This window comes from Pocillopora verrucosa, chromosome 8 (genome assembly GCF_036669915.1).
Source record: "Pocillopora verrucosa isolate sample1 chromosome 8, ASM3666991v2, whole genome shotgun sequence".
Taxonomy (NCBI): domain Eukaryota; kingdom Metazoa; phylum Cnidaria; class Anthozoa; order Scleractinia; family Pocilloporidae; genus Pocillopora; species Pocillopora verrucosa.
In genome coordinates, this window is record NC_089319.1 from 13,676,045 (window position 1) to 13,692,317 (window position 16,273).

The window sequence follows — 16,273 nt, forward strand, 5'->3', positions numbered from 1 at the left end:
TTTGAACCAGTGGTGCTTGGTGAAACTGGGTAATTTGATATTATCAACTGAGTTAATAACGCTAATTGGCTACCGTAAAGCTGACGCTTCGAGCGTTAGCCCTTCGTACTTAGTAAAACGCTGACTTTGCCTTTTACTTTTTTAAAAGAAAGTTTCGTATTTTTTATCTCTTATTGAAAAAAATCAGTCGGTAAGAGGCTTTCACAGGGAAATAATATCTAGGTTTCAGACCCTTCAACGACCCCTTTAACGATAGAACCCTCAGATTAAGCAGTTGTAAAATAAACCATAGAACCACAAAACACTGAGCCTATTACGAAATTTCAGTATTGACAGGTTTATTCAGTACAATCACATGATTGATTACTGTGCTTGACGTGGTTTGTCGGTTTTCACTTTGCCCTGACAAGAGAAGAATCTGGTCAGAGAAGAATCGAGTCAGAGAAGAATCGAAAGAAGACAACTGAAATTCGGTTGAATTTCGGTTGAATTCAGGACTTTCAGGAGATGGGATAGCGTACTTTTGAAATTCTTTTTTTTTTTTTTAGTCGGTGCTTCTTTATTTACATCATATTTAAAAACGCAACTTCATTGAGATTTAAACAATAATCACGTGTGTTTGGATTGAGTGCGAATATTGTCCATGCAGCATCTTCTCATGCTGACTACCCAATACAAATAACTTATTAACTACTACGTATGTCTTTTGATGAAAGGGAAAAGAACTGCTTTAACGCTCGTCACTATTCTTTCAGCTGAGAACAGATCCGTTCCGCAATACGCAATGTAATTCACTTTGTTATAAATAGATCTATAACAATACATACAGATGGTCGAATACCATTTCTTTTTTCTTTGTTGTTGAAGACTTAATCAAAATTTTCATAAAATCAAAAAGCCGATCACGTAGACAGGCTAAGACTTGGTTTCTGTGTACAAATCCTCCGTCCCGTCTTCGAATTAAATATCGCAATTTATATTAATAACATAGATTTTCCATCTTGTTTTCACGGTACAACAACCCTCGCAGGCTCCACCTCCTCCTCCTTTTGGTTCCTTGGTGAAGTTGGCACCGCAGCAGACCGAGGACGCCTAGTAATTGGACTGCCATTGCGAGGAGGCTGGGGACTAGAAGCTCTTTTCGCCGACATGGCTCTTGGAGACTTAGGGTTCTGCTGAGAGGAAAAAGTACTGAGCACAGAGCTTTCTCGAAATGTTTCCTTAGTATCTATGCGTTATCACTGACAGGTGGTTAAATCTGATTGGCTGGCGGCATTAGCTTGGTTGTTTTTATTAGCTGTTGAGCTGTTTGACCAGCACGTTTACAAGCTGTTTATGAGAGAAAAAAAAAACTAAAACAAGTCAAATCGGACAGTTGGTCTTGCAAGAGCCAATTAACCTACAATAAAGGGTTGATTGGTGGCAGTCAGGTCAAGTACAATTGATCAAGTACAATTAACCACCAAACTGGAGACAACAAAAGTTTCATTCATTGGCATATGAGAAAAGAGAAACCCATCCTTTCTGACCACGCTAGGTTATTTCGTTTGATTATCAGAAGAAAGAAAATTATTGATCAGTTAACCTTTTCTACAGAACTTTTTATGACAACAAAATTCACAAACCGGTGGCAACTCAGCCACTCCAACCATGTTTCCATCAAAACGTCCTTTGTAGATATGTCCATCCTGACCAATCAGCTCTGTTTCATCCCTTAAAATGAAGAACAAGACGTTCAACCTTGTTGATTCGCACTGCAAACACAAAATACTAAACAGAAATAATCACTTTAAGATGGATCAAAATATGCTTCTTTGAAAAGCATTTCTCTTACCTCGGAGGAATTGGAACTGGTGTGTCATCTTCCCTGTAGTAATAGTATTGGCTGAAAGCAATAACAATTAAAAACCGGTTTTCTTTTGTCTTAAACCGACACAACTTTATTCTACCCCACGCCATTTTGTTTTGAGCAGCTTACATAACAACTGACGAAATGGACACTGATATAAATAAACTTTGAATACAAATCCATAACAACAATTCAAGATGCACCAGAAGGGAGCTCGTAAGAAACTCACTTGAATCTGGCCGTCCTTCTGTGTGGAAAGGTCACTGTATGACTTCCTCCACATGCTCGAGCTGTTGTTGTGGCTACTTCTTGCTCGTAAGTGTACCCACTGTGTACAAATATTGGTGTTACAGTTACAAAACCAACTAAATACTTTGCTGGTTAATGAAACGCATTTACGGAGTGAATGATAGATTGGAATGGACTTGTAGTGTTTTTAATAATATGTTAACTTTACCAATTCATGTAATCCAGGGAGGGGCCAAGGGTTTGTCAGTCTGTGACTTTAAAGTGTTTACCCTCGCTAAATAAAGTACGTCTTTTAGTGACGAGAAAACTACATGATCGAGCAGTCAAACAGCGCTACAACACCTTCCCCCCATCTCTTAAGATTCAGTAGATGGCTCCTAAATAAAAAGACAAGGCCCCTAACTATCATAGGATTACAATTCGCCTGATAAAAAAAGAAGCAGTCGTCTTGTATCATTTCAATGTATAACACTATTTGGTTGAAATACAAAGCAATGTCCTGGTTTCGAGAATGTAAAAGTTGATTGTTAAAACTATTTTGATGATGAAGCAATGAGATGAGTCTAAATTTGTCTATCGAGCCAAAGGTGTTGAATGACAGATTTCAAGTTTACGTTAAAAGATTCGCTACAATTGTGGATAAAGTACGGATATCAGTCATTCTGCACAAATTTGAGTCCATAAATACCGCATACATTCAAATGGATTCACTTGGTCAACCAGTAAACCCGCCAAATTATCGAACCACATTGGAAGGCTTGCCACTGTTGTTTTACAAGTTGTGCAGTCTCCTTCCCTCAAAATAAAGGAAACGGTCACCTAAAAATTTTCACCTTTTCGACGAAAAACTGCAGGTTCACCTTCTGTGGCAATCACAAAACAACTGCACTTCCATCCAACCACATGTTATCCTCAGTGTCGCTAAGCAAACTTTATTTACCACACCGATATGTGTACTTACCCTCGATGCATCTGACGTATCTGATCAAGTTCAAAAGTAGTGTAAGGGCGGCCTGAACGGGATGGAGGAAGACCAGGAGTCTGGGGAAGAGCTGGATTGGGGCTAAAGGTAAAAGCAGCTTTAGTTAGAAATAAAACCGGTAACAGTGGGACGAACATAGAAAGGTTAGCCCCTCATGGTCTACATACCCTCGTCACTTTCAAGTGCAGGTAAGTGTTACAAACCAACTGACTATTTCATATTACTTTTTTCGGATTTACCTCTCACTCTTATTAACTAACGAAAATAATTCAAATAGCATAAAACAAACGGTCACTTACTGGCCAGGTATCATGTCAACTGGTCTGTCACAGGAAATACAGTGAAATCTAAGCAAAGCCCTGTAGAACAAAGTCATCGTGAGTAAAACCAATCCGAACATATCAAATAATGCATACGGGTAGGATATTATAATTGTTGACTTAGAATTTTGGTGAAAAATTATGCCATGGACTCTGAACTACAGTAACTTACTTGCGGAATCCAGCAGCTGGATCATCGGATAAAGGTAAATCAACGTGTTTACACTTCATGTTTTTAATCTTCTTTTCTAAGAAAATAGAGGAGGAATAAAACATTTCAGTTGAGAACAGATAAAATATTCTGTGACTGCACGGGGAAGTCACTTATTACCGAAGTAATCCTTCAGTGGATCCAGCTCCAATCTATCAAGTTTCTGATCAATGTCGCCTGCAAGTCGAGCCAAGGCATCGCTTAATGATGATTCCTGCAAAATGTAAGATACTCAGTAATGAAAATACTCCAAAGTTCCCCAATAATATACTGCTATATCCCGAGGTTTCAAAATTTTTTTAAGATTTGTTTGATGGTATTTCCAGACCATATCTAGGTTTTCACTTATAAGCAGTGAACTGGAAACGATAAATGGCGAGTCAAAGAACAAGTTGAATCTTAGGTGGTACAGAAATTTGTGTCTTGTAGAACCCACCTGTCCATCTAATCTATGTAAAAGCTCCTGCATTGACTGTTCCAAACCACCTATACTCTGGTCAAATTTGCTCCGACTAATCAAGTTATCCAATGCACGTTTATCAGCTTTCTGTAAAAGTATATTCAAAACCTTAGTTGAATATCTAGTAACACATAACATCCTTATTTTCATCAACAACGGTAACTGAACGCTAGCTGGAAAATCATGTATAAGTTAAAAACTGAATAATAATGTTAAGTAATTTTTTAGAGTTGCTGCTCCACGCTCTGGTAAGTAAAACCTCCCTGAAAGAGACGCCTGTTGCCACACAATTCAACAAACAATTAACAAACTGATATCACGAGAAAGGGTCTTCATACCACATCCATTTCCATTGCAACCTGTTCTTTGTCAGCTTTGACCTCTTGCAGTCTGTCAGCATACGTGTACAAGGCCTGTTAAATACAAACATCAGTATATAGAGTTTAAACTTGACAGGGAGAGGAAAGTAAAACAGAGAAGCGTTGAGAGATACCACTGATACTCTACTGATGAACCTCAGACACTCCAAGTCCGGTTAAAAAGTTTATTAAAATAACTAAACATGTTCCTTTTTTTTCTTAAGTCCATGGCGTTGGGGTTGCTGCAACTCACGTCAATATGTTTCTGTTTCCTGTTATGTTCCTCTATAAGTTCTTTAGTTGTACTGTTTAGTTTTTCCTGTTCTCCTTGTAGTTCAGTAAGCATGCTCCTTAAAGCACTGAGCGCATCACCATCCTGCAAAGCACACACACACAAAGAAATTAAGAAAAGCAGGAGTCAGACAAGCCAAGTGGACCATACAACTGAAATACGCAACTAAATTATTATTGCTCCCTCTTCATAGGATAACTGTACATGGCATTTTAACCTCCAGCCTTTTCTCAAGATTCCTTGACTGAGAGAGTACATGGATCTACAACTTACCCCATAAAACAACACAAAGAAACCAGTCAACGTTTACAACCGGACCTCTGCACGCTAGAGTTGTTAGTGACGACAACATCTCATTCAAAGCCGGAATTGACCTCAAGATGCAACTGACCTTACCTCAAGATGAACATCCTTTTGGCAAATAAGCAGAGTTCGTATGGATAAAATAAGTGAGAGGAATGGGGGAACCATGGTCGGCTGCACAATAATACTTCGTTTGGCAAGTGTATAGACTAGTGCGTTTTAACGACTAAACATTTTCTGCTCTTAATCTTTACACTCATTACGAATTTAAAGTAAGAAAAGTTGAAAAGAAAACCATATCCCCTTTAATAAATGTCACGTATTGTACGGTAGTTTACTTATTGGCTATTCTGTGTTTGCTGTTAAACGCTTTAAACTTAGTTTCTACTGTTTATTTTAGTTTGTGTTTGTGTGTGGTAGAGCTGTTACCTTTCCTTTCCCAGAGGACGCACTATTAGGTATTGTTTCTCTCATCTTCTTGTACTTTAACAACAAAATTCAATGCAGATTTTAATTTGCTGTCCTACATCTTACGAAAAATCTTATCAATTATTTTATACCAATACAAAAATATGTGTATTTACCCTTTCAGTATTAGCGTTTTTAATTTGTTAACCTTATCCCAACTTAGCAAGGAGCCTAGATACGAGAAAATTTCAAGTAAATTCCAAGGTGTCTTATCTTGAATATGAGCATCATGATCTGTTCCGAAGGTTTGTAAAGTCAATGAATTCAAAATGTTAGAGGCTGATAAATAGCTGTATTCCTTTAGGTACGAAGGTTCATATCTATCATTTCTTCAAGATTTCTTTAAATATCAGTTTTTAAACAACCGAAGAGTTTTTCAGGAGGATGTTTTAAGATGTTTTTACACCAACCTTTTCTAACTGGTTGTTAAGAAGGCGGAGACCATCTCTTAAAGTTCTGATTTCGCGTTCGGTATCTTCTTTTAGACGATCTTCAATACGTTGCAGTCTTGACGGTAACTTTTTTTAAGAATGGCATATACAATTTTTAATTTCAGAGACAATTAATAAGGTTTATCACGTTTTTTACATAAGTAAATATTACGGGGAGGCTTCAACAAGCCACTAAACATCACTTCAGTTTCTAGTTCTCGTCGTTATCTTTGAATTGTTTAAACCATTATGGCTTTACGATCACACTCTTATCTCTTACATTATTAACAAACCTAGGACCTCCTTCTCAGATATTTAATTCAAAAGAGGAGAAGGATATTAAGTTTCATGTTATAATTATTCATGACAGGCTTCTATTACATTAAAATAAAGAACAATTTACCTGATCGTTAAACTCTTTCATTTGAGTGATTGTCTTTTCCAAGTATTTAAGCTTATTAAGTTGGTCCAATAAATCATCAGGGATCATTTGAAGCTTAAACATTCGGTAACACAACATGGTTATTTCACAGACATATAATACCATGATAATGCTGTACACGTTGTTCAGGATAAACTCTTTTATCTTAGTAAAGAAACCAGAGGATGTGAAAAAAGTCATTTAAATATTCTAATAACACAACTATTTAAGGAATAGACCCCACTTTAACCGGTTTATTGGCCCGCTGACCTATTTGCAATTTAACCACCACTTGACTTCTTTTTGCCTCTTAATAATCTGGGAGACAACGCGAGATCGATTCCAAATTTTGCCAAGCAAGTGTCCACTTTCAAATAGAGTATTCACTGGTGCATTGTATTAAATTTGTTTGTTGGATACTATTAAGCACTAATTTACTTCATTACCTTTTCGTTGTGGTAGCTCAGCATATCAGACACTTTCTTTAGACTCTGGAGCTGTTCTTTCATGCTTTCAATCTTGTAAAATTTTATAAGATGTCAATACAAGTCTGTTTTGTAATTTTAAAAGAATGTGATTCCATGTTTACAGCACAGTGGCACAAAACATTCTGAAAACTTTTTTCTTGGAAATTTAGGCAAAAAATATTTTATATGGCTGCAAAGATAGAACCAATACTTTCCGAGCAACTGCTATCATATTTCACTTTTCACCAAATTTTGGTTGGTCTCTAAGGTTAACAGTGTCATTTATAGTAGTATACCAGATTAAAATCAATTGAATCATGAAAAATACTTATTTCAACATTTAGCATATGAGGAGTTAACTCCTGAAGTCACAACATTATATATTACATCATTTATTTTGTTTACAGAGTGAAGTCAGTTGATATTAGATTAGAAGCCTCTCATTTCACCTGTTGCTTGTTATCATTGAGTAATGACAGTCCTTCCCTCAGAGATGCTAATTGGGATTCCAGGTCAGCTGGAATGGTTTTCTTAAAATAATTGTCAGTTTCAATGGGTAAGAAAACACATAATAGTCAAACCTCAGTTGTTTGATTAACAAACTGCCATACTTGGCAGAGAAAAAGCTGTATTTATGCCCACATCAGGAAGATGAAAAACATACTGTTTTTCAATAATATGCCTAGGCAATAGAGAGTTACCTGATTTAAACTGATTAGCTATATGATTATATCAAAATACAGTTTACACTGTATCACTTTTAATTAAAAAAAAAAAAACAGATCAGCTGAAACTCATAGTTGACCTTGTTTTACATTCCTGTTTAAAGTTTAAATTTATCTCCTTTATCATGATCATGTTGACGTTTACAATGGAAAACAGAGTACAACAATAACACACACAAAAAAGAAAACATCAACAACTGCTGCAACAGCCACAAAGTTTAAGGAAATGACCCTCAAGGGAAATCTTATCTTCCCTTCAAGTAAAAGCTTCTCGATGCATTGGATTTCCAGCATTTAATAATTTACCCAGCCCTTGGTCAAACTACAGGCAAATTTACCTCCTCTTTCCATTTATTTATAGCATCAAGTCCATCTTTCAACAGCTTCAGTTGATCCAGAATATCATCTGGAACATCTAGGGTTAAGGAGAAAAACAAACATTACCTGATCGAACTAATGGGTGTCAAAAGCAGCTACGTTAAAATCTTTATAATTGTTTTTAGGGGTAATTCAAAGTTGAATACTTCCCCTAAACAAAAGTATGTGGTGTAATCCAGATAAAACTTTCCTTCATTTGATATATTAAAGTTCCTAAGGCAACCAGATGGAAATATAAGTTTTGGATATCCTATAGGTAAAGGGCTATACCAAAACTTTTTTCCATAATGGCCAGAAACCAGTAACACTACTGGTTTTGCTGTTATTCCTTACATTTGGGGTGTTACAGAACCCATCAAGAGAATTTTGAATAGCTACAACGTTAAAGTTGCTCAAAAACCTTTTCAGACTGTAGGGCATATTTTTGCTAAAGCTAAGGGTCCTGTCACAAAAGAACAATGGACCAACACTGTTTATTCTATTCCATGCAATGACTGTGATCACAAGTATATCAGACTGACCAAACATCGGTTTGGTACACATTTGAAAGAGCATCAAAAAGTGGTCTTCTTTTGCAAAAAAGAAAATTCAGCTTCGTTGCAGCACACATGCCTAACTAACCATACAATTGCATGGGATAAGTCTTAAATTATCACCACTAATTGACATAACCACCAGTGCCTTTGTTTAGAAGCCTGGCATATCAACTCCCTCCAAACTACTTTAAATCATGATGATGGAAGCTTACTACCTGACACCTATTTACACATCGTCAGGAAAAAAGGCAGCATATTAGTGAGCAATATAAAAGGACCTCTTGTTGCAGCAATTAGATCACACCTGATAAAGACACTAGAAAGGAGTGGGTTGGGGTTGGATCTATGAGTTGTAACTTCTCAGTGATATTCATTAAATCTTTAAACCAGAGTAGCATCAAACCATGTCTAATTTTTCTATGCCTCCTAAGAAGAACTTGGCATTTCTACTATTGTCATCAAATTGAAAAAAATTTAACTTAAACTTTATATACACCACCATATCACATCTCATCTGGCAACATGGCCATGTGGTTTTGCAGGTTGCTAAGTTGTTTTCAGACTGACAACAATTATCATGAAAAAATTCAGGACATAGTTGAAGGCATATTTTAGATGGTTGGGTTACCTGGTGGAATCTCAAACCACAATAAGTTGTAATGTTTTACACACACTACTTAATGGTTGAGATAAAAATTACATGGTCTTAGGAGCAAAGTATCCCTTTAAAAATAGTTTGTCAGGGTACACAATTACCAACAGCAAGGATATACCAAACACAAACAAAGATTGCATTAGAAAAATAATCACACCATGTCAAATGACAAAATCTAAGAACTGCAGCTGAATTTTGTAAAATGTACAAAACAGATAGTAGCTCTTTGATTTGTTCTTGGGTTGCTTTTACATGACTGTAATCTATCCGACGCTGTACATGTATCCTGCTGGCTATCAGAGATTGCTGGCCAATCTTACCAGGTCTTTTTCTCAGTTCATCCAAATCCTCAAGGTTAGCCTTTTTAGGCATTTGTTCCTACAAAGAAGTTTTACAAATTAACAAAATGACTGCAAAGACACATGCATGCTTAAGTTTATTTTGGTTATATGTATGTAGTGAAACATGTGTCAAGCACAGCACTATCTACTATATCTACCTGGTAAGTAGATACCTTTACCAAAAGGACACCAAAGACAGTCTCAATGTCATTCCTCCAGATACAATGTACTCATTGTAAAATGAACCTTAATTCAGCTGTTACAAAAATTTGGCACCTTTGTGAACCAAAACCTGTATCATAAATGGACACTTAAAGAGGTTTTACCATATGTCTTTCATAGTCACTTTATATTGTTTTCATTTTTGATATGACAACTGATCCACTCAACAGGTCTTAACAATTTGCTGAACATGTTGAATTCTTTCTGGCATGGAATAATCAAACTAGTTCAGATACAGTACATCACCGTATGCATGCATACAGTGATGTATCTGATCAGGTATTTTGAGGGCATTTACATCTACTTTAGTGGTAGCAAAATAAGAACTAGGTTGATAAATAATCAAACATATGATAAATCAAAGAAGTCAATTTTATAGTTTAGAAACGCTTCCCAACAGTGGGAAATTATTTAAGACAAAATGCTGAAGCTCAAATTCAAGGAAGTGGGTGGTTGACTCAATGTCTGAACTTTTGTGGTTTGTTAACATCAAAAGTCAGGTGATACTACACATGAAATCTAATACTGAAAAAATGAGTTGGTTCCTCACACTTTTTCAACAGGTTAACGGAGAGCCTGACCACCAAATGGATGAAAATTTCTTCAGGAGGGTTCAATAAACACCAGGTACTATTACAACATAGATTGCCTAATGGAAAAGTTATTAAAACCCTTGTTTATCGCACACAGGTGTAATAATAAATAATGACCTTGTACATCTTAAGATAACAAATAAATTATCAAGTGTAAAAATCAATTAAAATCATTTTAATCAGGATGTTACACCTATCTAACTAACATATGCTACATGTACAGTGTATGACTGTCTAAAATCTTTATAAAAGAACATTTTCTAATATACCTCTAGAACATCCACTTGTTCAATAAGAACTTCATGTTTATCCATTAGCTCCCCTATTTGCCTTAATGCTTCCAGTGCCTCAGGGGAAGGGTGAGGAGGACTGGGCGTTCTTGGTGGTGGTGGAGTGGGGGTTCTTGGTTTAGGGGTTGAAGCTCTGGACTTTGCAGATGGAGTGCGACTCCTCCTTGCATTTAAGGCTTCTTCAAGCTGTGGCCATTTGACATAAATATCCAGATTGTTGAGATCATCCATGGTGGGAAGTCCATCTACCTGTTTCTTCAGGTGTTGCTGAAAGCCAAATGTTCTCGTGAACAAATATGGTAGGTAATATATGTTAAAGCACTGTATTTACACTATTGCATTGCAAGGGTACACTGCATAGAAAGGGAATGAATAACTGTGTATGTCACAATTTATTGATCATAAAGAAAAATCTAAGAGTCTAAATTACAAGGACCAAATTAATAATTTCCTTTGGGTAACTTCTAAAAATAGAATTTAAGTTCACACTATACATAGTTTTTTTTAAATGTAAATAAATGTATGAATAAATAGACAACTAAAAACAGGTCTAACAAAGTGGGTGTACTGAAACATTGTTGATGCTATTCTATTAATGCTGCTTCAAAGAGTGATAGAATTAGCTACCAGCACATGCTGTAGCAGTTTGAAACAAACTCATCTACATCAGCATTTTAAGTTGAGAAACATTGTCATAAAACGTATTAATTTTGTAAATACTTTGGGAAAATTTTGACAATGATGCAGGACAATTTGAGACCATCCCTTAATTGTTATGTGACATTGATTGAATGATTTGTATTCAGTTTTATTGTTGGCTCACTAATATACATAGTTTCAATACGCCATTTCACAGTTGTGTACTTAGTTGCCACATCTTTGAGTTGGAGTGAGGCTGAAGGTGACCATGTTGTGATAGAGACCAGTATCTAGTTACCATGATAACAACATAATTTGCATTTGAAAAGCAGCAAGGTTTGTATCATAACAGGGTCAACCTTAGTCTCACTCCTGTTCAAAGGTTTAGCAACCAAGCACACAACTTTAAAACAAACTATTATTCAGATTCTTGATTACCAATACTATTCAGCCCTGAGTCCCCACAAGTTCAGATAATCAAAGTTTGACAGTAGGTAAAATACTTAGGTTTAATCCCATTGCATTTAAGCACTTGAAGATTAGGTACATGCACTTACATGTAGTATATTACTTGATTTTGACTTTCTTTTGATAATGGTTTGTACTAAGTACAGAGAATAATGTAAGATAAGTGGACTGTTAATTGTCCCAAAACTGTCCTGCTATGAAACAGGGTGATCATTCTTAAATGTGGGTTTCCTTACCATCTCCTTTAGCAAATCTTCCATTTTCTTTCTTTCTTCAGAGTTGTCTGCAAAATGCAGTAAGAAACAAAACATGAATCATTAAATTAAAAATTTCTGATGACCTTCTACTAAAGTAGAATAATTTTATAAAAGGATAAAAGTTAACAGTCAGAAAGACTAAGAAATATGAAAAACATCTGGTGAATATTTTCCTTACCTACACTCTCCAATGCTGAAATTCTTTCACTTAAACTTGAATTCAGTTTCTCCAACTACACTCAAAAATGGCCAAAAAAAATGTCACAAATAAGGGTTTGTTAGCTTTCTGATGAGAAACCTATTGGGTAAATGAGTGCTTGATTAGCTAAATCCAAAGGCAATTTACTTAACAGATAGAAAAATGATTCCACATTTAATGCACCAAAAACAAAAACAAATTTTAAAGAAACAAGTTACATGATTGTACGTTTTAACTCACATGACAAATTAACTTACTAAAGGAGAGCCAACTTACATTTTACCTCCATTTTTAAATTGCAAGCATTAAATACCAAAATTGAACAGCATACATGTACATGTTGTGGTTTGAATAGCTGATTTTCAAGTCAAAATTATTTCACACTACCTGTAGTTTTTTTTTTGTTTTTCCTTTGTTCTAGTTAAATCACCATCATCAAATAATTTACCAGCTCGAAATCATACTACGAGTAATCTGGAATCAATTTCAACTACAACATATACACAGTGCATATTTAATAGTGAAGCCTTAATTTGTATATAAAGAAGTGTATAAAAAATACTCACATCTGGAATGTAATACATAGCTGGCCTCATTAGTTTCAAAAAACAACCTGAGCCAGTACAGTTATTCAATTCAGAGTCAATGTCAGGGAAAACTAACTGAAAACAAGGCAGTCATTGTATATTCCAATGTACAGCCATTTAGGGGACTCTCAGGTACTCAAGTCAAGCCTCTCCATTGCTGAGTTTGAAATAATTATCATACATTCAAGGTTCCAATTAGAGTAACATTGTGTCAGTTAAAACATTACTGTCAAACAAAAAAATCCAATCATACCTCTGTAAACTTATTCTTTAAATCATCAATTTCTGCTGCAGTTTCCTTGACTTCACTCACTTCTTTCATCATAGTGTCTAAAAGGCTGGTAAGCTATCAAAGAAATGTTTATTTGTTCAGGTTGTGTCTATGATTAGTTGCAGTTTATGATAAAAAATAAATAAATAAAAGCTTCAACATAATAGAATAATCAATTAATAATAGTTAGTGTTTACATAAGAAGGGGTGTTAATAAGTGAGTAAAGTAAAGTATCAAAAGAACATATTACATAATGGCACCATGAATAGAAAATATACCCCAGAGTCAAAAATTTAGCCTGAGAATTTGTGTTACAGCCATAGAACTTTCCAATAATGGATGGGTTTAAGGATGCAAAAGAACATATTACATAATGGCACCATTAATAGAAAATATACCCCAAAAGAGCACCCTTTTGAAAAAATTAGCTTGACTGTGTTCCACAGTTCATGAAACAGTACAACAATTTTTACTCAAGACATAAAAAAGAAAAAGAAATCAACTTTTCAGTGTTTATTAGTGTTCCTTCCCTGTGAATCTTAAAAACTGGTTAACATGAAATGAAAACTTAGACATACTATGTTTACATCTTGTCACATTTGTTTTGGTTTCCTTCCAACACTCCTTAATACTTTGGAATTTCAGAGGGCCACTGAATTACTATAATGCAGTCCATTCATCTTTTCAGTCAATCCTTATATTATTGATGTTATTGACAATAATCTCTGTCACTAATTCTATTGTAATAATGTAGAACTGGAAACTGCTCACTATTTTTATGGACCTAATTGCCCATGATTCATATTTTTTTCACATTCACCTGATTGAAAACCACAGCTAAAATTATAAACAGTAGATAATATTACAATAACAACATGAATAATAATAGAAGCTTTAATATAATGAGAAGCAGATAGGACCAAATGTTTGAAAAGAATTAATACTTTTCAGTTTTGTAAATAAAAAGTTCAATATAAAACCCTCTCTTCAACCCTTGCTAAAGTAACAAACCTCAATTAACCACTCCACTTAACTGAATACATTTTGTGATAACAAATGAAAAACAACTGTATCACTTTAAAAAACTACGTATTAATTCTTAGGAGTTTCAGAGTTTCAATTATGATAACATTACATACAAATGCATTTCAATTTCCATTCTCCGAGAAAAGTACGGTTAATGATCGTTTCGTATTTTCACATTAAGATCGATCAGAAGAAACATTTTCCTTAATTTTACTTGCAAAGACTACACGATCTTGTTTAATTATTAACCCCAGTAAAGTTTGCATTATCAATTATAAATGATTCTATGTGTACGAATGGTTATGTAAACAAATCATTTCTAACTTGATCAGGTGACTACGCCACATCTTTAGTACACTTATCCGACTTGGAAAAAGTTCACTTCAAGGAGTTCGCGTGATTATATTAAGAGTAATAAAATTGATTTGTGGAATAACAAAACACTTAAGAGTAGTTCGGAAACCCTTAATTACTGATAGATTTCACAGTTCAAAGCCCAAACTGTAAGTCAATATTGCCACTCACCTTTTCAATGCCAGTTTCGGTGGCACCAAGTCTTCTGTTTATGTTTATAAACTGCCACATATCACCGACGGGCGTTCTACCTTCCTTCTTTTGCTTAGAACGTTGAAGAATTTCGGTGTCACTTGGCAAATCGTCCAATACGTCCAACCTTTTTTCGATACTTGCTACTTTAGACTCCAAATTACTCTGAAATGGTGGAGATGATACGGCAACAGGGAAAGGTGTTTTATCGGTATTTCCTCTCTCTCCAGTAGAGCGTTCGACATCTTCGCCTTTTTCTCCACTTTGAAAACTTTCTTGATTGGTTTTAAGCAGTGCAAATGCCGCTTTAAAATGCCCATTATCTACGATATCTTTCGCTTTCTTTTCAATACCTAAATGATTGAGAATCTCTCGTATTACTCCATGAAGAATGTTGAAGTTTACTGCTCCGAGTTCGGGAGTGCCCAAGGAGAGATTCAGCAGTTGATCCAATTCCACTCTTATCGCCATGGCATCAGTAGTATTTCAGATGTGGTGCACGCCAGAAGTGGCTAATCATAACGTGTGGATGAATAGTTTACGAGCGCCATAATACCGTGCTCAGGTTGCTACAGGCAACGCAAAGAATAAAACGTAATTTTAAATATTCATAACAAACATGGCGGAACCGAGACGAAAAATCCCATCGACCAATCAGCCTCAGTATTTGTTCTAGATGATTCAACACTGGAATCTTGACTCTGGAACTTTTGACCCACCATCCCTCCCGCCCGCTTTCTCAAAGAAATACTTACTGGATCCATGCCTATGCTTATCCTTGTGCTTGAGTGCCAGTGAGGACCTGGTCTTCTTCGCAGCGGTTCTTTGGGATGTCACGCAACGCTTCCCTTCCCTTACAGAGAGCGTTGCGTGACATACTAAAGAACGACTGAGAAAGAGACTAATAGTCTAGAAGCCAGGACTAGAAAATTGAGGTTTCGCATAACCCACAAGATAGAGAAGGTTTGATAGTAGATTTTGATAAAAGAAGACCTACCGTTTAACTCTAGGTAGTTTGTAAAGTCAAATTATGATTCAGGTTTTGCGTTAAGAGGGCGTTTTCGTGGACAAACCACTGTTAAAATGAGGCTGACTTTTGAAACGGGGCTGCCCTTTTGACTATGTTTTTCACGACTAAACTACTTACGAAAAATCAGTTTCATAACAGGAAGTTTGCTTACTCTCTAAATCCATGAATCATGTAACGTTACTGGTAACGTGACTCCGAATATGCAAAAAAAACTTATAAGAAAGTACTAATACTACAGTGCTACTTTCATTTACAAACATTTGCCTATCATCTCAAGGGAGGAACGAACATTTTGGGTAAAAAAAAGATAAAGTTGCACTAAATCATAATGTAAAAAAACAAGAATTGCTTTTTAAAACAAAGTTTAAATAGTTTTTAAGAGTAATCTTCTCGGCGTGAAAACAAGGCTGGATAGTGAGTGAACGCTTTTCGCTTTGTTACACCACGAGGTAATTATTGAGAATTATGAAACTGCATGGTAAATCATCAGAGGTTTATCCTTCTTGTTTTGATAGTTTTGAAAAAAAGAGAATTTCCATATCTACATTCGTCGAGTTAATTTTTTTTAAGGAAAAGGATAAATTACTTTAGTAACAACCTGGGACTATACTCATACTTTTGCATTTTGAGTTACATCGCGATGAGTCTCAGACATCTTATTACAATTACTTCATGAAGCAAGTTATAACTTTTGAAA

The 16,273-nt window shown here is 35.5% G+C and overlaps 1 protein-coding gene across 5 annotated transcripts; it reads right to left on the reverse strand.

The window, feature by feature from the left end:
- Nucleotides 1-310: 310 nt before the first annotated feature.
- On the reverse strand, nucleotides 311-15,375 carry LOC131798539 (glutamine-rich protein 2). 5 transcript variants are annotated; one of them, XM_059116189.2, is made up of 24 exons: nucleotides 15,302-15,375; nucleotides 14,526-15,115; nucleotides 12,956-13,048; nucleotides 12,095-12,149; nucleotides 11,896-11,942; nucleotides 10,532-10,819; nucleotides 9,427-9,484; nucleotides 7,876-7,952; nucleotides 7,262-7,342; nucleotides 6,792-6,863; nucleotides 6,328-6,420; nucleotides 5,904-6,011; nucleotides 5,455-5,508; nucleotides 4,684-4,806; nucleotides 4,410-4,484; nucleotides 4,048-4,158; nucleotides 3,732-3,825; nucleotides 3,573-3,648; nucleotides 3,380-3,439; nucleotides 3,060-3,161; nucleotides 2,079-2,177; nucleotides 1,835-1,885; nucleotides 1,626-1,713; nucleotides 311-1,175 (listed from the first exon to the last, which is right to left on the reverse strand). In XM_059116189.2, exons 2-24 carry the CDS (start codon nucleotides 15,015-15,017, stop codon nucleotides 1,008-1,010), a joined length of 2,565 nt encoding a protein of 854 aa, XP_058972172.2. In that variant the 5' UTR covers nucleotides 15,018-15,115; nucleotides 15,302-15,375; the 3' UTR covers nucleotides 311-1,007. The 5 variants fall into 5 exon arrangements, with proteins under 5 accessions (XP_058972172.2, XP_058972171.2, XP_058972173.2 ...); XM_059116188.2 differs by lacking the exon at nucleotides 15,302-15,375 and having other exon boundaries at nucleotides 14,526-15,236; XM_059116190.2 differs by lacking the exon at nucleotides 15,302-15,375 and having other exon boundaries at nucleotides 311-1,172; nucleotides 14,526-15,234.
- Between the last annotated feature and the right edge of the window lie 898 nt (nucleotides 15,376-16,273).

Excerpts from the sequence above, each read along its gene's own strand:
- LOC131798539 (XM_059116189.2), bottom strand. The coding sequence starts at position 15,017 with ATGGCGATAAGAGTGGAATTGGATCAACTGCTGAATCTCTCCTTGGGC. Across the intron at positions 11,943-12,094 it reads TTCAGCATTGGAGAGTGTAG|ACAACTCTGAAGAAAGAAAG; the intron begins GTAAGGAAAATA and ends TGCATTTTGCAG. Across the intron at positions 3,649-3,731 it reads TCCACTGAAGGATTACTTCG|AAAAGAAGATTAAAAACATG; the intron begins GTAATAAGTGAC and ends CTATTTTCTTAG.